This window comes from Uloborus diversus, chromosome 3, assembly GCF_026930045.1.
Source record: "Uloborus diversus isolate 005 chromosome 3, Udiv.v.3.1, whole genome shotgun sequence".
Lineage (NCBI taxonomy): Eukaryota > Metazoa > Arthropoda > Arachnida > Araneae > Uloboridae > Uloborus > Uloborus diversus.
The window spans coordinates 146,875,355-146,898,071 of NC_072733.1; the positions used below are offsets into that span (position 1 = coordinate 146,875,355).

At 32.0% G+C, this 22,717-nt stretch overlaps 1 protein-coding gene across 1 annotated transcript in view; it reads left to right on the forward strand.

The window, feature by feature from the left end:
• The window catches only part of LOC129218707 (inositol polyphosphate-4-phosphatase type I A-like), a 161,656-nt gene that overhangs the window by 53,860 nt on the left and 85,079 nt on the right, over nucleotides 1-22,717 (forward strand). Inside the window, exons 8-12 of the mRNA XM_054853029.1 lie at nucleotides 3,256-3,369; nucleotides 5,371-5,450; nucleotides 10,302-10,416; nucleotides 11,421-11,620; nucleotides 16,852-16,909. Of these exons, the coding sequence (XP_054709004.1) occupies nucleotides 3,256-3,369; nucleotides 5,371-5,450; nucleotides 10,302-10,416; nucleotides 11,421-11,620; nucleotides 16,852-16,909 (567 nt within the window). The remainder of the gene's footprint in view (nucleotides 1-3,255; nucleotides 3,370-5,370; nucleotides 5,451-10,301; nucleotides 10,417-11,420; nucleotides 11,621-16,851; nucleotides 16,910-22,717) is intronic.

The following is a 22,717-nucleotide window of genomic DNA, read 5'->3' on the forward strand; positions in this document are numbered from 1 at the left end:
CTGAAGATGGGATCCTTAAAAAATCAAGAAAACTCTTCAAATTATATTGGCAAAGTTAAATCGATTTCTGTTGTTTTTCAGTGACTCATGATTTTTTTTTCAGAAAGCATACTTTGGTAAAGTCAAACTGCTGATGGAGACAATTTTCTTTGTAAATAATTGCGCACTTGAAAAAGCCTTTTTTCAGTCTTGGAAGGTCTCCGAGATGCTGTGCTCTATTTCTTTCTCTATTTTTGTTCATCTTAGCTGTTTTCAGACTCCTGTGCTCGATGCTTTCTCACTTGAGATGTACGTAAGGAGTGTACCACGTACTCTACCCTATGTACTTATTTTATATTTACACCACTAAATAACAAAAAAAAAAAAAAAAAAATTTTTAATAAAAAAAGAATTGACTTCAAAAAACAAAGAGGAACTAAAAAGTAAAAAATAATTGGTCATACTTATACAGTCAAACCCCGCTATAGTGAACCCGTGATATAGCGATCCCCTGGATGTAGCGATCCTTTTGAATGGTCCGAACTGAAGTCCTATGTCATTAATGCAATTTCAAACGCCTGTAACGATCCCCAATTGTTCGAAAATCGGCTATAGTGAACCAAAAATTTCAAGCTTTTCAACATTTGGTGCAAAAAGTAAGAAAGAAATCATTTCATTCGTAAACGTTCCCGACCTAAAAAGTAGATACACTTCAAACAAATTTTATTGGACAGAATTTATGACTTTAAACATGTGCAAAGAAGTTTTCTGGTTTCATGTGCTTCAGTATTTTCTGATCTATGCAAAAACCTTTCACAAGAACAATTTCACTGTGAACTCATCTTCTGATATTGATGAAGAAATAGGAGATCCCGAACCTCCAATTTCAGCTCCGAAAATTAAAAACAAATGTCAATGTTTTTAATTTTTTTTTTTTTTTTTTTTTGCAACTGAAACATGTTGCGGATTTGTTTCCAATAGCTGACTTAAAAAAGTGGTGAAATGCGTTTAAAATCAAAATGCTTGCAACCTAAAATAACAACCTTCGTCCATGCTGTAGAATTTTTTTCAAAGAAAAAGTAAATTTTTATAGTTTGCTTTTTATTGAGTACAATGTAAATAATAAATTTCACTTTTTGTGAACCTAACTACTGATAGAAACATTGTGTAATTAGGATGTCCTTTATGGAAGTAATTGAGTGAATTTAGACCTTTTTTTAAAAATCGGATGTAGCAAACCCTCGGCTATAGCGATCTCTCAAGTCGGTCAGTTGAGGGTTCGTTATAGCGGGGTTTGACTGTATACGATTTCCTACCCAAATGTATACATCAAATTTATTTTGCATTTTGCAATTCCAGTACGAAAATCAACTAAACTAAACACCCAATTATAAAATAAACACTGATATTAATTACTATATGATGAATTATTTTAATACCTAAGTAATTACATACAATCTCTTAATTTTTAATAACCATTTGAAGTTGGGGCCTCCTATAAATTACTACCTAACGGAACTGACTACCCACCAGATCTTGAGATAAATACCAATTTAACGAAATGCCAAAGTCTTTAAAACTAAACCTACTCAGTTACATTAGGTAGTAGTTTATAGAAGGCCCCAACTTCAAATGGTTATTAAAAATTAAGAGATTGTATATATTTATTTAGGTATTAAAATAATTCATCTTACAGTAACTAAAATCAGTGTTTATTTTATAATTTTTTTATAACAATTTCCAACAAAACAATTATTCATCATTTTTTTTTGAAAGGTCTATAAACCTTCCCAGCATTAACCTAGCCAAGATCAAAATTTTAACATATATATTAATTTGGAGTTTGTGTTTTATTTTTATAAAAAAGACACTAATGCTAAATTATAAGCATGCTTAATTTCATTCAAAATATTAATTATATGTGTGATCTTAACTTCAATAAATATGAATTATTCGGGAAGGTTTGCAACTAAAGATCTGTGATGCGACTCATATGCAACATAAGGTGCTTTAAGATTTATTATTTTTTAAAAATGTGTATTTATTTTATTTTATTTATTTCTTTATTTTTCAACGTGCACATTTTTTCAGACATGGAGCTCATAGAAATGAAGCCAATACTTTGATCTTGCATCGAGAAGAACAACCGAAAACAAATTGTGGAGAAATAGAAAAAAAAGATCGTTTTCATGATTTAAATGTTTCAGGGCATTTTAGGTACCATCTTGAGGGTCCCTCCTTGCAACAAATGTTCTTGTTTTTTAACTTTTATTTTTTCCCTAGTCCCTCAGAAGAATGTTAATGGTAAACATAATGCCCTCTCCTGCTTCAAATAAAAACAACAGCTTTAAAACAGTCAAAACCAGAAAAATTTGGGAGGGGCCGTAAGTGGCATTATCTCTACAACTCTAACATGGGAGGGGTAGGGGGAAACGTTGGTCATATTTGGATTCAAGGAGTCCTTTTTTGTAAGGACATTTGATCTAACATTTTACAGAACACACTGATACAACGAACATTGATAGTGTTGTTAAAGGTTTCCCGTTGATGAAAAGTAGAAAATTATAGTTTAGGTTAAAAAGAAAATTTTTTTTCAAGTATAAATATATGTATCTATCAGGTAATTTATAATCATGTTTTTGTTTCTTTTTCTTTCCAATAAAAGGTTTAAGAATTATTACCAGTATATATACAGTTTTCGGTCATGTTTAAAATGTTTTGATTTAAGGAAAATATTATTGCTCAGTTACATGCAATAGTTTTTAAAAAATATTTCGATCAACAATATTTCCTGTTGAGGTAAGATTATATTAAAATGTAAAACATGCTTTTAATAATAAAATCCTGTTTTCGTTCTGTAAAATACTAAAAATGTCGTTTTTTGAGGGGAGGGGCTATATATATGTATATACACACAGTCAACTCTTGATAACTCAAAGTCCTAAGTGACCAGCTAAAATGTTTGTGTTATTGGTAGGTCCAGTTATGGGAAGTTTCCATAACAGTCTCAAGAATTTGGGACCCAATGAAAACTTGGAGACAAAGAAATGTTTTAGTTATAAACTTTGTTATAATGATCTGACCTTATATATATATAGTGATCATTTCATTATGTGGTTAGAAGTTGTAGCAGCTTGCTTTTAGCAATGCTTTGTATTTTTTTTTTATCTTTTACTGTGTCATAATATTAGGATTTCCTCCAGAGAAATAAGAAACAGTATGATGTGCAGATTCACAGCAAATTTTTGATTTCACTTATATATTTATTTATTTTAGAAATCAAGCAACCCATGTTTCTTCACAACTGTCACATTTATCAAAGGGGAAGTATCTGAACTTACAAGACTAAAATTATCTGTGTATGATATCAAAGAGAGAGTTACTAGCACAGTAAGCATATTCTTTAGTATTTAGTTTCCATCTATATAGTTAAGCAAAACATGTTTGCAAAATGTTTTATCTGCTCTCTCTCAAGCTATATAGTTTAAGTAAGTCAGTGTTTTAGTCATTTTAAGCCTATTTTACAGTAACTTCTATTTATGTGTAACATCATTTTTTCCTTTAAGAGTTAAAAAACTTGATATAAGTTCAAGACTTAATGATGAACAAGGGCTGTTAGAAAGGTGTCTAACTTAGTTTTTTTATGTGTAAACCTGATGGATATGAATGAAACGCACTTGCATGATTCAACTTGTAACTCAATCTAACGAGATTTAACTGTAGTTGTTGAATTGCACATAGAAACAAGGATTTAATGAAAAGACTCTTCCAATGTTGGATTATTTTTTGGTAGCTCATTGCTTTCTAATCTGCTGTTTTCATTCAAGCCTGTAAAATCGAAGGTTTTCAATGTTTTATACAAGAATATAACATTAATTTCTTATGGAATTTTGAAAGTGCTGTTCAAAAATAGTGAAAATGCTAGAAATAAGCATTATGATTTTGAAAAAAGTAAAAATAAAATGTTATGAATTAATTTAACAAACGGAAATGAGAAAGATACGTTTTCTATAGTCGCAATATTTGTAAATTATTCTTTTCCAAGTTTGAGATTTTATCTTCTGTTTCTTTGTAATTCCTAGTGACATTTCATGTTGAGGGGTAAGTGAAGGAGCTATTTGGTATTTTCACCTGAAGATAATTCTATAAAAAAGAGGAGAGGTCAGAATCAGAAATTCCTACACTAAACTTTTTCAGATGTTTTAATGTTTTTACTGAAAATATTTCAGTTTCAAAGAAATTTCGATCCAGTTTGCTCAGCTGGAAGTGTTGTTGTAATCGGAGTTGTACCAAAAAAACTCTAAAATCTGGAGCCTCTTAACATTGAAATTATATGGCAATAGTTTGGGACTTTAAAAAAGTGACGTGACATTCAGAGTGTCGTAAAATCCGGGTGTCACAATAAGGAGGTTTGACTGTATTTACAATTAAAACACTTGCTTCCACTTCATCTATGTGTTCATCCATGTTTGATGGATCAAGGTTTTTTTTAGTCTATTATGGTATTTTTTAACACTTTGTTTCGTGATTTTTTTCAAAAGTTTCCATCAATCTCGACTTAGTATTTTTTTCTTTCCTTTGTCTCTTATAAGCTATCTGCTGCCCTCCAACATTCAAATGAACTGCATATAACCGAGCTTCTGAGTCCCACTAGTGTAATGAGTGTTTAGAAAATGAGAAAACTCATTACTTGGATATCTGGACTGTAAATAAAGCAGGGTGTTCCACCTACGGGGGTGGGGGGCAGACTGTACCGTTGATATATTTAGTGGGGAAATGTTTTGAGGGATATTTTTCTGTCTTTTTTTTTTTTTTTTGGTGTCTCACTCTTGTTTTTTGGGTATTTGAGGAGGAGGGGGGGGGGGGCCCTGAGTGAAGGGTTTATGTTTTATGATTGATCACTATTCTGAAGATAAAGATTTTAAAGATATTAATGTATTGGAGAGGGTTCAAAGGCGGGCTACAAGACTGATAAATGGATTCTCTCATTTAGACTACAATTCCAGGCTTAGAAGGCTAAAAATGTACAGTCTTGAGCAAAGAAGAGACCGAGGGGACATGATTCAGTTGTTTAAATTTATTAAAATGAAAGATGCTACGGGACTGAAGTTTAGCACTGAAAACAGGACAAGGGGTCATTGTTTTAAGCTATTTAAATCTCAGGCTAACATGGATATTAGGAAAAATTATTATTATAGCAGGGTAGTGGAACCTTGGAACAACTTATCAGAAGAGGTGGTAATGAGCAAGGGAGTAGATAGTTTTAAGAGGGCCATTGATCTTCACTGGGGATTGTAAATTGACTAGGGCCAGTCTAGCTGGTCCCAGAGCCTGTTGCTGGTCGTCACTTTTGTATTTGTTTTAAATGTTAAATTTTTCATCCATTTTCAGAGTACACTTCTTGGAGAATCTGTTTTTACCCTGGAGAATCTGTTACAAAGTCATCATCGTGATCTGCGTTTGACTTTAGTGTAAGTCAAATTATTTTATGCTGTTGAAGAAGCTGGTTAAATATGTTAAAATCTTTTTAAAATGCTAATTAAATACTAAAATTTATGGATTACTTTAACTTTTAAAATTGTGCTTCAACAGCTGTGCCTAAAAATTTCATCTGCTGTATCAGGGGTCTCCAACCTTTTTTACTCAAGGCCAACATCATAACTTTTTGGAGGCAAGCTGGGCCGACAATTCAACAGTACTTCAGTTCATTTGGTTTAGTTAGTGCTAGAAAGTATTTTTTAAAAAATTTATTCATTTTTCATTTTTTATCCTTTTTTTCTTTCTTTTTTTTTTCGCTTCTAACACTTGGGGGCGTAGTTTGGGGTAGATAGCCGCCCTATCTTATGTGCCACTCATGCAATAATTTACTAACTAAAAACAAAAGTTCATCGGATAAGCCGCCCCATCGCATACGCCGCAGAAGAGCGTATCGAAACATGGCGCCCCACCCCATCTATATATATGTCTATATACCATATGTATGGATGCAATCATTTATTATAATTAGAACAAAACTGTAACAAAGGACTGCACTCGTAGGTAGAAATGGAGTAAACTTCGTGTAAAGAAAAAAGATCGTAAAATGCTAAGGTTGCACAAAAAACTAGTGCTGCTAGATGACATCTACATTTGGTTGGATGAGAAGTTTTCAAATCATTGTGTTATACTTAGTAGTTCATCGAAAAATTGTTTAACTTTTATCAATTTTTTTTTTCAATTTATCATCACTGAGACATTTTAAAACATTTCTCAGACTATAGGGACTCTAACACAGACAAGCTAGCGATTTCTCCATTTTTCAGCCTTGTGAAACGTATGGTACCATCACGAATCTGGCAACACTGGAAAGAACAACAACAATGATAAAATCGGTGCAAACTAACACAGGTATAAGCAAGTTTAAGGTAGTGAGAAATTAAATTTAATGAGAAACCTGTTTTATGGTGCAATTTAAGAGCTCTACTAGTGTTTTTTTTACTGAATTTTAACATTGTCGCTCGATTTGGCGAACAGGAGAAATACAAAGAAGGGTGGGGGGGGGGGAGGGATTTCTTCAGATACACTGCAGATGTTTAATTTCAAATTTAAAACACGTATAAGCCACGGCTTATCGACCCGAAATTACAGTACTTAATGGGCCCCATGATTTGGCCTGGTAAGCCCATGTATAAACACTGTCAAGGTTACATTTTAAGAATCCAAATGTGTGCGGTCTTAGTATTTGTAGTTTGTAGTCAGCGGGCCCAATTACTAATCGGCCAAAAATATGACCGCCCACGAGACAACTGCCCAGTCGCCGGGGGGGGGGGGGGATTGGTTTCTGAGCCCACCTCTCGAGAAAATTTAAAAGTTCTTATCAAAATTTGCCTTTTTAGGCAATCTAGGTAAACTAAAGGAAAAGTCGGGTTTGTGATTCTTTCCCTCAAATTATTTTTCAAAATTGAAATCAATTTAAAGTTATCTTTGGTAATATCAAAGGCTTTGCAAGTTTAAAAGTTTTAAAAATGCAATTTTTGATTATCTTTTGTCATTGGTTATATTAAAGAAATGAGGAAGGTTCAATGCTCTCTTCGGTTACTTTTTGGGAAGTCCTAAAAGCATATTTCAGGATATCTTTGATGATGTTAGAAGAATCGTCAGAATTCAGGAGCTGTTCCAGAAATTTATTGTTATTGAAGTTTCAAAAACAATTTTAAGCTTGTTGAGAATTAATGATGAGATGTTTGGGAAGAGGATGATGGCTCTCTCTTGATATCTTTTCAAATAAAAATCCTTAAAACACAATTTTAAGCTGTTTTTGGTTAAATGAGGGGGGGGGGGGGAACCAATAAGCAACTCTCCTTCAGAATTTTTTTCTAATTTAAGTCCCTGAAATGCAATTTTAAGCTATCCTTAATGACTTAGGGGATGAAAATGAAAATTGGAGACTCTCTTGTCTGAGGGAAGTGGGTAATTGCCCCTCAATGCCGCCCCCGTCTGGTCATACCCATGCTTAGTAAAGTTTTTGAGATTTTCTGGGATTTTTTTTTAATGCTCTTAAAAGGAAACTTTTTATGAAATAAAAATCTTATTTTTTAAAAAGTTTGTAAGCTTTTAGCAGGCTGTAACTTTTTGTAGCTTTTCGCACCTGTTACAAGAATCAGAGTTTTTTCATTTCAACTATATTGCTCGTATAGGAAATAAACAATAAAATTCCTTTTTCTTTTCATTAAAAATTTATTTCAATTGCTTATAGACAACATTGATTTGCAGATATTTTATTTTTGTCTTTTTGTATAGTTTTAGAAACCAAATATCGTAATACTTACAATCAATTAAAAGAAATAAAAATTAAAAACAAAATTTGTTTGGAATAAGATCAAGTTATAAAAAAGTCATAAAACAAAAGTTCTAAGCATCCCATGTGTTTTAGCATCATCACAGCAGCAATGTTTTTTTTTCTTTTTCTTTTTTTTTTTGTGTGTGTTGTGTTGTGTTGTGTTGAGGGAGGGATGTAGCTGAGCATTTATTACTGTAAGTTGAAGATCTTTACTGAATGAACAAGTTAAATAATATGTTGGAAAAAAATGGAGTTTTTAATGCCGATGAACTATAATTGTAATTCAAAAGAGGTTTTGTGTGTGTGTGTGTGTGTGTGTTGAGGGAGAGGTGTAGCTCAGCATTTATTTCTATAAGTTGAAGAGCTTTACTGAATGAACAAGTTAAGTAATATGTTGGAAAAAAATGGAAGTTTTTATGCAGATGAACTATAATTGTAATTCAAAAGAGTTATACCTTCTCTAAAATTAATGCTTATATTCCTTCTGATAAGTCTTTATTGTAAGCAAATTTTTACTCTCATAGATAGTTGCATTTCATTTTTTTTTTCTTTGAAGTGCTTTAGTTCCTTGTAGTGGTCAATTCTTCTAATCATAGATGATTCTAGAGGTCCTAAAATTTAGGGCAACTTGATAAGAAAGTGAATTTTATATTTGACAGTTAGAATTTCTTTTAAGAATTGAAAATTACAACTATTGCTCACTTTTTGAGGAATGAAAATATAAAACGTGGAGGAAAGAAAAGGAAAGAAAGGAATATTTAAATTGCTAAGGAAAACTCAATACATAACACAGAAAACAAATTATGTTTTGTCAGAGCTGAAAAATATAATTTAATCAGACAAAACAATTACATGTAAAGTAGATGAACAACAGTTTAAAAAAATGTTATTTTAAACTTCAATCTTATACTTTTATATAGTATAATATACTATATAAAAATTATCACATATGATGCGTTTCTTTAGAAGTAAGTGCACAAATTTCATTATGGGTACTGATTTTGCAAATGAGTCCTAGTTCAAGAAACGAACTCATTTGAAAAACAACCAATAAACAATATCTAGCTGAAAAAAACTTTGACTGCAGTTGAGTAAAGAAGCCAGAGTATAATTAACCTCCTAACTGCCACAGGAGTATATATATGCTTTGCTCAGCCGATGCCTTAACTGCCCCGGGCATATGTATACACCCTTCTGAAATACTATCATTTGCAGTGCAATGCTACTATAGAATTCCCAAAGCTATAGGACGTAATACATTTTTTTGTCATGTCTTGTGTTTTGTGAAAGTAAACAGATTTCAGACTGCAAAACTTGCACTCATTCCTTTAATATATCACATAACTATGCACTCCTGTATATATATATATATATATATATATATATATATATATATATATATATATATATATATATATATATAAAAAAAAGCAGTGGCACTGGGGAGTGAACCTTGTATGTTTTCTTTGCCAGGTAAGGGGTTAAAAGAGTTGTCTAAGAATTTACATAGAACTTCTACAAATCATTCCCTGATACCTGTTAGCCATTCTTAGTTTACAGTTCGAAGAAGTTATTTGCTAGTTTGCTAGATGAAACTATAGGATCCTAGTCCTGTTTTGCAGCATTTGGAAAACAAAATAATGACAGACAACCAACACCCCCTGAAATAACTATTTTCCGGTAAAACTAAACATAAGTGGTTCATAAACAATATTACCTCCCCCCTTTTACAATACTATATTTTAAAAAGAATGAACTGCACATGTTTTATTTACATCTCATAATAGCACACATTATGCTATGGGTAATCTATAACCCAAGTAAAACTTTTCATTCATACTTCAGGTGCTGTATAGGACTGAAACTTTTGTCATCTTGTAATTATTGTTTCCTTGAATGAAATGTTTATTCTTTTGCTTCCACCTGAACTTCTTATTCTTCTGTAAGCTTGAAGATTTCCAGTTCTACTTTGTGATCTAAATCTTTGCCAGAACTAGAGTGCTTTAAACACATCATGTCTCTATGTTCACAATGGTTCCATTTTGATTAGTATCAAGTTTATCCTCTCTTAAAAATAACATTAGCAACCCCTATGCTGCTACTTCCTTGAAACCGAATTGGATCTTTTTGTACAGAAAGCATATTTAACTACTGTCTCTGTGCAAGCTTTAGTATCTTACTGTGTTGCCAGAGCATTCCTGTATACCAAATGGTTTCCAATGCATGTTGAAAAGTATAGTACTGTGGTTTAGCATAAATTGAGTTTTTCTTTGGTTTTCATACAAACTCTATTTGTAAATTGGGATTATTTATATGTTATCATTGAATTATTTTATTTTTGTAATGAAAAGTGTTCATCATGCTAACATATTGTGCAGTATATTAAGTACAACCGAAAATTTTAATTGATAGTGATTGCTATTTCTATTATGTGAATAGTATTTCTTTCTGAGACCAAGAAAAAAAATTCACGTTTCTTTTTTTTTATTCATTTTGAATTTAGGTCTCCATCTTTTTCAAGTGTGGGATTTATCAGTGTTTCAGCTCGAGAAATGACAAACACCAAACAAAGGAATGCATGGCTATTACTAGCTGAGGAAGAATCTTTATGGGCTAAGGTAAAGTTATGAAAACTGAAAATTATTGCTACTATTATTGTTAGGGAAACTCCATGGGTAACTGACTGACATTTTTTGAAGCAAAACCATAAGCGTTTTGTCACATTCCAAGCAAAATATACATTATTTTGAAAAAAAAAAAAACTTTCTTTTTAAGCTGAATTTAATGTCATAATTGCAAAATTCTCTCCAAAATATTTTTTTAAATGATAAGTGCAAAAAGAATAGTAACTGACTTACATTCTATTTTTTAAAGCAATTGAAAAATGCTTTCAAAATTCAGCTGCACCATTAAAATGCAGCTTAAAATGAACGATAAAACAGAATAAAAGATTTTTAAAATGCTGTATATTTTTAGTGGAATGCTGCAAAATGCTTATTGTTCTGCTTTAGAAATGTCAGTCAGTTACCCGTAGAATTGGCCATTATTATTATCATTATTCTTTTGCACATACTTCAGCAGCATTGACAGAAGTACCAAGTGCGCCCATATGGGGGGGGGAGAGGCAAGTGGGGGCTCAAGCCCCTCCCTTTGAAATTAGAACTTCCTTGCTTTTAGTGCTTTTTTCTTTAAAAAAATGTAAAAATATTTCTTCTCCAGCAATTAATGAATAAGCTATTAAAAATGTCAAGTTTTATAACTCTAATCTGTACTGAAATCAGTTTCTATGGGGAAAATACCCTACGAAACCATGGGAAAAATATCTCAGCCCTTAAAATTTTGCATATGGGCGCCCTTCAGAAGTACCATCTCTTTGCTTTTCTTCCATCTTTTAATCACCTCTTCAGCCAGGAATAGACAAATGTAATTTGTTTACTTTGAACGAATGATTTGATTTCCCTCATTGCTTGTGAAGTGATGTTTAGATGTGTTTTAAAATTTGTTAAAGTGTATTGTTGTTGTATATTTTGTCTTGGTTTGAGTTTTAATCTAAAAGAAAATCATAGTTATTTATATTTAAGTTTTTCAGCATCTTTTTTTTAAACTGAATTTAATTTTACAGATAGAGCGTCCAAGAAGCTATTCTTTGCCTTCAAGATTAACATCTCAAGTTGGAGTGCCTGTGTTAGGATTGTTGAAAACATTGTCTAGTAATTTTACTACTCAAACCTATCGTTTTCATACTGGACTTGGAGCTGAACTTCATGTTCATGAAATAATGTCTGAAAGCAAGCTGTCATTCACCGTGCCAAGTATGCTTCTGTAGGTTATATTTAAATTATTTGCTTCATTCAAAATTAAATACAGTTCAAAACTACAAAAACTTCTGATAGAGTCAATCAGTGCATTTGAATTGTACTTTCGTGCACCTTTCAATTGTGGTTTTACAGCCACTTTGTAGTCCATGCACAATCAAACACCACCGTTGGGTTTGGGTATCACAGCAAGTGGAGACAGACCATTGCTGCAATCCACTTTCTGAAAACTGAACTCCACTGTGGTGTGTGGTTCAGTTATTATCTGATCATTTTGTAGACTTTTAAAGTTCTTTATTTACTTTTTCGCGTAAGGCAAAAGGGACAAAGAGACAGCTCATGCTATTAAAAACACTGGTTTTGCATTTTCTCAAAATTTAAATAAGCAAGTGAAATTCGGAATTTTCCCAAATTTTTGTTTGAACATGGTAGGAAATTGCTTTATGGTGCTATTAGCTATATTTGAAACATCAACTATATTTACAGGAATTTCTTCAATTTTATTACTTTTATCAATATTGGGTAAATTTATCTTCAAATATTGAATCCATGTTCTTCTTAACACTGGTGTAAACGTATCTGGAACTATGTACAAAGTTTCTGTACAAGTGATATTTTTATATTTAGCACTAACTTCTACAAGACCTAATGGCTCAAAAATACCATAAGTGTAAGATCAAAATTTCACCTGTGTAGGTTATAATTCCATTTGTTAAATTTAATAAATCCAAAGCTTGTTTAGTCAAAAATGTAAGTCCTGCGCCTGAATCAACTTCAAATTTTGGCATTTTCCCTTCTATCTGTATGTTGACCCAAAATTTTTCTGAATCACGCGATAGGTTAGATTTGAAAACATCGACAATTTGTATATTACTCGAAAAATTGCTTACTGTAGCTACATCTGTAACATATTCATTGTTGACTACACATTGAATTTTATTTGCTTTTTTATTTTTCAAAAGCATTGATAAACAAACTTTTTGGACGTAGACTCTTTTTTGACAAAGTTTGCAAAATAATTTTGAAACATCAGCGCGACATTCACTCGAAAGGTGATTTGAATGTCCGCATCATAAGCAAGTTTTATGTATTTATAGTTCACAGAAATTTAAATTTGAAGAAAATCTACGCCAAGAATTTTATTCTATTTCAATTTCAGAATAACTTCTCTGTTTACTGTTTGATTGATCTGATTTAAACTGACTTCGTGATCTCAAAATTTTGTGAATGTCTTCTGATTTTGCAGTTGAATTATGTTTTGATAATTCCTGGTTGTCTATTTTCAAAGTGTCTTATGCTAACGCTTTTAATACAGCTACATCAAAAGTTAAATCTGAAACCATTAACAGTTTTTCTCAAATTACATCATCTCTCAAACCTCCAATAAATTTTGCATGCAAAAACAAATTAGCAACTGAAATTTTACAGTCTCAATTAAATTCACATGTTGAAGTAAATTTACGTAGTGCCGCTACATAATCAGAAACAGTTTCATTTTCGTTTTGGAAACGGCATAGATATCTGTGCTGTTCGATAATAATGTTAGGTTTAGGACACAAATGTTTTTCAAGAACAATTATTTTATTATATGGCAGTTCGTTTGGTTGTTTAGGAGTGATTAAAGAACATAATAGATTATAATGTTCAGATCCAATGCAATTGAATAATATTTTCACACATGACTGTTTAACTGTTGTCACACAAAACATTCTTGATTTGTAAATAATTTTCAAATCTGTGTTTATACTGTAAATGTCTCTGCAGATGCATTAAAACATCCAAAATTTGATAAAAATGTAATCGTACCTTTTTCATTGTGCTCAGGAACATCTTTGTTTTGATCTTTTTTCAAAATGAGTTCCATGAGTCAGTCATTACTAGTGGAAAGACTTTTAATAATTCCGCAAAATGCTGAGCATCCATGATGTTTTAATCCTCGTCGCCTATTACTGTAATGTATGTTAAAAGTGAAGAGTAAAGAAATGTTATTTAGACATAGTTATTTATTTACAATGGACAACACAATCACACAAACATACAAATAAAGTTACATCATTGAACTGTTCTGTCAAAATCAACATTAAGATAGCCTTGAACTAAGAGCATTAGAGTTCTATTCTTTCGGTGCCTGGATCAAGGTTATAAACCATAGAGGAAAGAATAAACAAGGATATTCCATATTAAGGGGGCGGAATCCCCCCCTTGAAATTTTAAATACTACCTATACGGAAAAGATGTTCTTAATATACAGATTCATGAAAAAATAAAATGAAAAATGAAATTTTTATTTAAGATCTGTCACAAAAGAGATGAATTTTAGAAATTAGAGGCTTTTTTGGCAAAAGGTTGAAATTAATTGTTTTTTATTTTTTATAATTTTAAGTTCTACCTATGTGGACCAGATGTTCTATTATATGCAGGTTAATTAAAAACTAAATTAAAATTTGGTCTTTTAAGTTAAACTTTTGCAAGGGAGTCAAACTATAAAAATTCAAAATCAACTGATTTTTTTTTAAATATAATTTCTTAATCTAACTATGCAAAAAAGATGTTATAAGAAACATAGATGAGGGAGGGGGGATTTAAAAAAGGAAAAATAGGTTAGCAGCATTGCCTCAAGGGCTGTGAGATTTCGTTGATTGATCCATCCTATGGCAAAATTCACGGTGCTATTGCCAAAATGAAATATGCATTTTCATTCTTTTAAATGCTTTTTACAATAAAGTGGAACATGCTAAATGATGACAAGGTAAAATCTACTGATACGTTTAATACTTTTATAAACTTAAAGTGCCATCGGAATTAAAAGGGGTCAGTAATTACTCTTTGTGTTGAAAACTCTCTTGAGGCTTTGTTTATAAGCCATTTCTCTTCTATAAAGTCCTGAGACAGCAGCAGATGCTTCTGTCACTACTTTTACTATTTCTGTAGCTTGGGGTAGGGGGGGGGGGAATCTCTATAGCTAGTTGAATTGTCGTCGTATGATTGCTGGGTTTACTATTCTTCTAAAAGCATGGCATCATTAAAGCACTCTGTAACAGTTTCCCACTTAATCAAATCAACAAAATCTGTTGTGCAAAAGGCAAAATCTGGTAAATTTTAAATTCAGTTGCAGTGCTTGGGGTACAAGCAGAACTTTTGTCTTTGTGTGCTTTCATAATTCTTTGAAGTGCCTTATGTAATATCTCTCATCAGCTAGCATTGATATCAGGACATTTTCTGAGTGACCGAAAAAACTTTTTTTTTTATGACAAGGTCAATGTAACTTCCTTCAAACCATTTGCCAAGTAGCATGAAAGAATGATTGTTTGATGCAAATACTGCTCACCATAGATTGCAGAAGGTTTCATTTTGATCTTGAACTACATAGGGCAATATATTTTTATAATAAATGTAGTTAATGTCACTTAAGTCTTGAATGGATTATCATTAGCTGTATGAGTACTACTGTGAATTCTGTTCACAGTAGGAAGATACTTTGACTGGCAGCAATTTCCAGGATTGCTCTTGATCAGGCTTTTGTTTTTATGTATGGAGTTGATGGCTTCACAAATTTCCATTAGGTACCATTGATTGATGCTTAGATCTGTTTTGTTGGTCACTTCACATAACGTGCATTTTACAGGCACAAATGTAACTAAAGGTAGCTTCTTGCATCTGGCAAACAATTTTCTTATTTTGACAGTGAAGTTTCTGGGGTAAGGCATAGTTCCATCCACATAAGTGTAAAGATGTCGCAATGGAAGCTCATTCGCTGTAACTGGCACATTATCCATTGTAGTGGATGCTTCGAGATGATGTTTATATTTCAAAAAACACCTCTTGATTCCTGTGTTGAAAGAAGTTTTGTCACAACTTATTGAAAAAACTTTGTTACATCTATCTCATTATCATCAACAAATGACAAAAAATTTACAATATGTTTTCTAATGATTTGGACTTTTCTGAGATTTACAGACACATGGCCAATTTACTGCCAGAAAGGAAGTATTTAGGAGATGAAATATTGCAAAATATTTAATACTACTTAACAATTAGTACTTAATAATCAATATACATCACTTTTGAGTATTTAAATTGCAGAGAAAATAATTCTTTTGAATCAAAAAATATCAAATGGAAAGTAAGTGGTTTCTAATGTTTTTTTTTTTTGAAATCTAAGCCCCTTGTGTCAGTATAAATTTTGAAATCAAACTTTTAAATTTTTCCTTAATCTCCATCCCATGGGGTTATCTTTTCTGCAAAGGTAGATTTGGATTAGAGAAACTTTTTTTCCCACCATATAAGAGCGATCCACCCTATTATACCTGTTTGTCAGAGGTGGCAATTAGGACTAAGAGGGGAGGGACAAAAAAGAAAAAGGCAACTAAAAGCCATAGGATTTTTAGCGACCGAAAAAAATGAAAGAAAAAGAGTACCAAATTTTGCTAAGGCTTTGTTTTAGAGCATATGAGTGGTAATTGATGCAAATTTAACTGCTTAACTCGCGTTTTTCTTAAGATTTTGATGAATTATGTATACAATAACTTTTCCCAAAGAAACACTTAAACATGGATTAGACTCACATTATTTATCCCTAAGTATTTTGAGAAGTCATCAGGGATGCCCACCTGGGGGGGGGGGATCATGGCGCAGGACTGCACCATTGAAATTTTTAGGGGGGTGTTTTGAGGGGTATTTTTTCCCTTTTGAGGGAGTTTCCTCATGCTTTGGGGGGAGGATCTTTGATATTTAGGGAGGTGCACCCTTGCTCTTTGGGGGGGGGGGGAAACCCTAGATGTCACAAACACTTAGTAATAATTTCATTAAGCAAGTATGGCTTGTTTTAGTTAAACAATTGATTTACTAATATCTAAACAATGAATACATAAACTAAAAGGTACTGATTGTGCTAAATAATGTTTCGTACAGATATACAAAGTAAACCAAATCATTACGATCCGAAAGTTTTGACACTCCTGATTTTTATATAATTTCTAGTTTTGGTTTCTAATTTGGAAAATAAAGTGAATAAATGAATTATAAAGGGGGGGGATGTAGATGTTCTTATGATGTTTTCTTATGGAAACGTTATGTTACATATTTCTCTTATGGGGGGGGGGAGCCCCTTTTTAAAATAGATGTGTAGGACTGCAGAGAAAAGCCCTGTATATGTGTGTGCATCTCATTGCATTGAAATCTGTAACTATTTTTCCATGTTATTATTTTGAATTCAAACTTTTTTGAAATATCTTGCAGAGATTTATGGATAAATGAAGAAAAGAAATTGATGGAAACCATCTTCTATCTTGGTGAGGTAAGTACAAGGGGCATTCAGAATGTAAGTTCCTTTTTAAATAAAAAAGGTCAAGCATAGGTACAGCAATGAAATTTATTGCACAAAAATCTACCATTCACAGAATTTTCTGACACAACTTTCATGATTTTCCAGTCATTTGTAATAATGTGGTTCAAGTTTTTGTATACCCTCTTCATAGAATGTTGCTACCTGTGTAGTCAACCATAGGGCAACATGTTCTTTGAGCTCATCATCACTGTTGTACGGCCGACCACCAAGGAGATACTTTAGATCCAAAACAAATGAAAGTTGGTGGAATTTGGGACAGGGCTGTGCGAAGGATTCTCAAAAGCGTCCCAGCGAAAGCCCTGTAAAAGTTCTCATGGACAGGCGGCAACATTCTAGGAATAGGTATAGAAAAATTTGTATCACTGTATAACAATCGCTTGGGAAATCACTTTAGCAATGTTGAAAAATAGTGTAAGGGTGGTAGATTTTTGTGCAATAAATTTCTTTGCTCTACCTCTACTTGTTCTTTTTTCATTTCATAATGAAACTTACTTTCCAACCATTCCTCGTATTTTAAGCATGAAAAGAATAAATTGTGTACGTAGTACTGCAGTATTGAGTTTGACTTAGCAATAGTTCAGAGCTGACTAACTTCTTAATGATCAATGTAAGAAATATAAAACTATAGGTTGGTACCTTTCAAAGCAAAAAATCATCTTCATTTGGTATTAAGAATGACTGTTTCAAATTTGGAGCCAAATTGTCGGAAATTCTAAAAAAACAAATGGCAACTCTATATCAATAAAATAAGCATGGAGTAATGACAACAATTTATGGTTTGTAATTTTTTCCCTTTTTCATGTGATCTCCTGTTATCTGGGGGAAAAAAGTAAATATACTTGAATGTTATTTGTGTTCTGGCCTGTGAGATTCATCTTAACATGCAGTGTGGCTCTCGGGTATAAAAAGCTGGGCACCATTGATGTAGAAAGAGTTCATTTGTCCTAAGGAATATTTACTGGATTTACTATTACACTATATTATTTCCTGAAAAGAGTGTTGTATAATACTCCTTTTTCCTTAGTAATATAGTACTTAAAAAAATTGAATTTTATTTGAAAACAAAATCACATAATACCATAATTTAAGCAAGCAAATTTTGCTTTGTCAAAGTGCGGATACCCTTATCCATAGTTGCCTACTCTCCTGATTTGTCCACAAGGCTCTTTATTGTTGATACTTTCTCCTAAACTGCTTAATAAAATAAATATCTCCTGAATTTTAATCAAAACAATGAAATTCCCTTAAAAAGGGCTTTTTCAGTGATAAGAATTTCAGGAAAAATCGCTGGAGTAAGGCGATCACAATCATTAAACGGAAACCTTTTCATATACAAGAAGGAAAATTATATGTCTGATTTTTTTTTAAACATGTTTATTTTATTTTCCTCCTCTTTTAAATTTTTATTTCCTAAAAAAAAGCGTTAAAACATTCCCAATTTCTCTGAACTTCCTAAACTTTCACCTGCTGCAAGGAATTTTTATTGTCACTTATAAGAGAACACAAACTAATGGTTATGAAAGAAAAAAAATTAATAAAAAAGGTGTAGGTTTTTCAACTTCAGAGAAATAATACAGTAGACCCTTATTTTACGTGGGAGTGAGGTTTTACAAAGATACCATGTAAATCAAAATCGCCTAAATTCAAACTTAATATCAATGGTAAAATAGGGATTAGGTTCGAGACAAAAAAATATGTAATTTTTGTTATGGATAAATATGTAAAGAAATTAATCTGTATTTAGATCATTCCACGAAAATGTCAACCTGCAGACAGAAATTTCAAACTCAATTAATATTAATTTGCTACACATGTTTGTAGATAACATTCTAAATTTTTTGAACTGGCAGCAGTTTCTGAGATGGTTGTTTTATGAAGAATAATTACTGCCTGAAGATTTTCAAGAAAAATAAGTAAATATTGCTTGTAAACCATTCCAGAAATGTGTCCCGTATCTTTTATAGTTTATATTAGTTGTAAATGAACTTTTTATAAATTATTGCTTACACTTTGAACTTTAAGTTACTAATTTCTTTCATTGACTTTTTAAGTTTTGCTTATTGAGCCTAAGTTGATTTCTGCATTCTAGAGCCAGTTACATTGGTCATAAAACATCATTTTTTCCCTCCACACTTTTTATAGCACTAATCTATAATATGGATAACTGTGCTTTATTCTCTTCACAAGAGCTATCAGAAATGTATTTAAAATGATGATCTTTTATTGAGATACTTAAACAGTTATCAGTGTGACAAACTTAATAAATCGTTTTTGACAAACATAACCACAATTAACAAACACAGCATCCTTCAAATATTTAGTTCAATAAGAAATAAATAGAATGTATGTTTTGAAGTGATTAATTTGTGAATAAAAGTGCTAATTATAAGATGAAGTATCAATGTATACTCAATAATTAAAATGGAAGCACGTACCTGTCCGATATATCAAAGTAGTCTATTTCTAAAATATTTCATCTTTAAAATTACGTTCGTCACACGTCATACTTCGAACAATAATTACTTTCTGTTACAAACAAATTTAAAATAAGTATTTTTCTGCATGAAAATTTAACTTTAGAAGTGAAAATTATTCAATGTTTTTGTAATAATATCAACCTAAACTTTCAAGAAATTGAGAGTTGAATTTCATATAAATATTTTAGGTTTTAAGTTTGTTACGTTCGTCACAGTATAGTAATTTTGATTCAAAAACCAATTGATCAGATTTATAGTGTATTTTCTCGCATGAAGTAGTGCATTGAATTTTTATTTTTTTGCGAAATTCAGCTTAACTCCAAGTAAATAATTATTAAATGTTTAAAGTTCTTGTTATGTAGCGAAAAAGAGTCTGAATGTTACGTTTGTCACAATGGAATGACCCAATTAATTTGACACATATTAGCCACATGCATACAAAACATTAAAAAACTTACTGTGTAAAAAATAACTTATTATGATAGTTTATTGACAGTCATTAATGATTTCTTTTTTGCTGTAATTTTTCATAGGGAATTAAGACATCCATAATTTCTTGTGTCAGTTCCATGATGGGATCACCCTTCTTTAACAAATGAGAAAAATCATTTGCCAATGTCAAGAAAAAGGTCAAAACTTTCAGTGTGAAAGCTTTTGCTTGTGTGTCATCCATATTAGTTTCCTCATTAATTTTGTCCTGCTTGATCATTTCTAAATGCTCTTCTTCAGTGAGCTCTGAATTTAGTGAGTCTAATAACTATACTTCTGAAAAGAAAGAGTTCTGGAACCAATAGCATAAAGTGTCTCCAGTCTCCTAAGTTTGCTTATTAGCATGTCAAAATACTATTCACTGCATATTGTTTGCAATCTCAGGAGTTTGTATTTTGAGGGAGGAGAGAATGTTTTCTACTTGTAATGTCAGTTCCACAAAATCAAAACTCATTCATGAAAAAAAATAAATAAATAAATAAATATGTCAAATCTTAAACTGTGTATAATCAAATCCACCTAAAATAAACCTGTGTAAAATGAGGATCTACTGTACAGGCCCGTGTCCAGGATCTCATAAAGGGAGGGGTTTTGGGTTCAATGTTTAATAATTCTTACCTCCATTGTCAGGAAAACACAACAAATACCTATAACTCATTGTCAAGTGTGTCAGTGTGTCAAATATTTCATTTCTGTTAAATGGTCACATTGATGGGCCTAGTGAGGGGGAGGGGGGGGGGGGTTAATACGAAAAAATCAATTATTGCATTTTATATTCAGTAGAACCTTGTTTATCCGGATCTCCGGTTTATTCGGATCAAATTTGTTAAGTTAAACAAAAATGTATTTACTTTAACAATTATTTTAAACTATGATTGCAAGAACGAAACTACATTTAAATACGCAATACGCCAAATATTCCGGTTTTGTCTCGATTAAATGTAGAACTCTTGCATACAACATACAATAAAGTATAGTACTCATTTAACAAACAATATGGCATACTTGAAGTGTCAGTGAGAAGCCACCGCAGCTAAACCATGAATGATGAAGTATTTGTGAGAAATGTTACTATGAAGGTTTTTGGTAGAAAACATTGTTTTTTTGCTGTAGTAAAAGATAACTCTGCTTATTTGAGAATGGTTTTTGCTTATTACTCGAACTATGCGGATTCGGATTGCTTTTGGGCCCAGTTAGTCTGGATAAACGAGGCTGTACTGTACATGTAAGGACAGTTATGAAACCCACCTTCCAGAAGGCAAATTCTGGTGTGCTAGTAGTTTCAGTATTTATTCATTTTATTTCTTGTTTAGATTCAAACTTTATTATCTGTTTACTGCGCGGTACATTGCAACAAGTACTATAAACAAATTCACAATTTCTTTTGTAACATACTATGTATTCAGGATTTATATTCTAGGACAAGCAAACTAAATAAGAAAGGGTTCATTGCATATGCAAATTACATTACCAAAACGAGATTACAATGCATCTTCATAGCGGCAACATTCATCTCTTTTTGTGAAACAACCAAGTCATCATAACTTCCTTATGAAAAGCAATATTAAACACAGTGAATGCTTTGTTTGACAGCTCATTTAACGGTTCCTCCATCACTGATTTTCAAAATATGATTTAAAAAATGCTGTACACAAAATTTAACATTAAAGTTAGTTTTAAGCCAGCTGTGTACTTTTCTTCACTTGGTTTTTTTTATTATTTTTTCCCCTATGGGAGGGGTTTAACCCCTAAAACCCTCCCCTTGGACACGGCTCTGCTACTGTACTAGTAATCTCAATATCTAAGTCAAATCACCAAATTTAAGAAATCTCTACTTATATTTTAAAGATCCCTTTTACACTAAACTATTTACTGTTAATCTTTTTCTTGTAAAGTCTTCCTAATTTTGTGCTGTTATTTGTTGTTACCTATGCCTTATCTAGTAACAGTTGAAATCATCAAATTTGAACTGATGACATGCTATCCCTGTAGTTTTATTGTACTTGCTGACGTGTAGGCTCTTATTTTCAACATTGCGTTTTTTTAGTGACAATCATCAATTTTCAAAAGAGAAGTGCAGGGTGTCCAAATCAAATGTTCTAAATTTTGGAAGGTCACTGCACTTAACAGAGAGTTAAAAAGCACAAGAAAAATAAAACTGGATACCAATAGTCACAAAGCTTTCATTTAAAAGTTCAGTACACTTCCACATAAGTTCCCTTAGTAGCTTAGTGGATTCCTCAGTGGCTTTTGCTGACTACTTCCGATTTCAAGAAAATTTGTATGGCCTTTTTTAATGTTCTTATCCTGCGGTCGATTTCTTTTATAAACAATTCGAAACATTCTTTGCAGTTATTACAGATTCTAGTTGTGTATACCAGAAAACAATTTGTACCTTCTGTTTCCCCTTTGTTCGCTTATAAAAAGCACTGGTGTGTCAGACACAAGAAGAAATATTTGAGGTTAAACTCCAAGAATTCAGCTGCCAAATTTGGTCAACATTGCCTTCTTAGCACATTAACTTTTTAAAAAATTGATTGTTCAAATTCTGTACATTTAATTCTGAACACCCTGTGTATTGAGCTGTTTTTGTGACCAAGTTCCATCTTTTTGTGCTTCAATTTTTTGACTCATACCTGACTGCTTTCAGGAACAGCATTTGGTTTATTTGTTGTTGTTCTCATGTGCCATATAGACTGGCTATTTGGGGTGCACAGCTTCATTTTTCCAACTGTACCATAATTTGGTGTGAAGTTCGACTTCCCTAGCAAACACATGCCATAAGAACCCA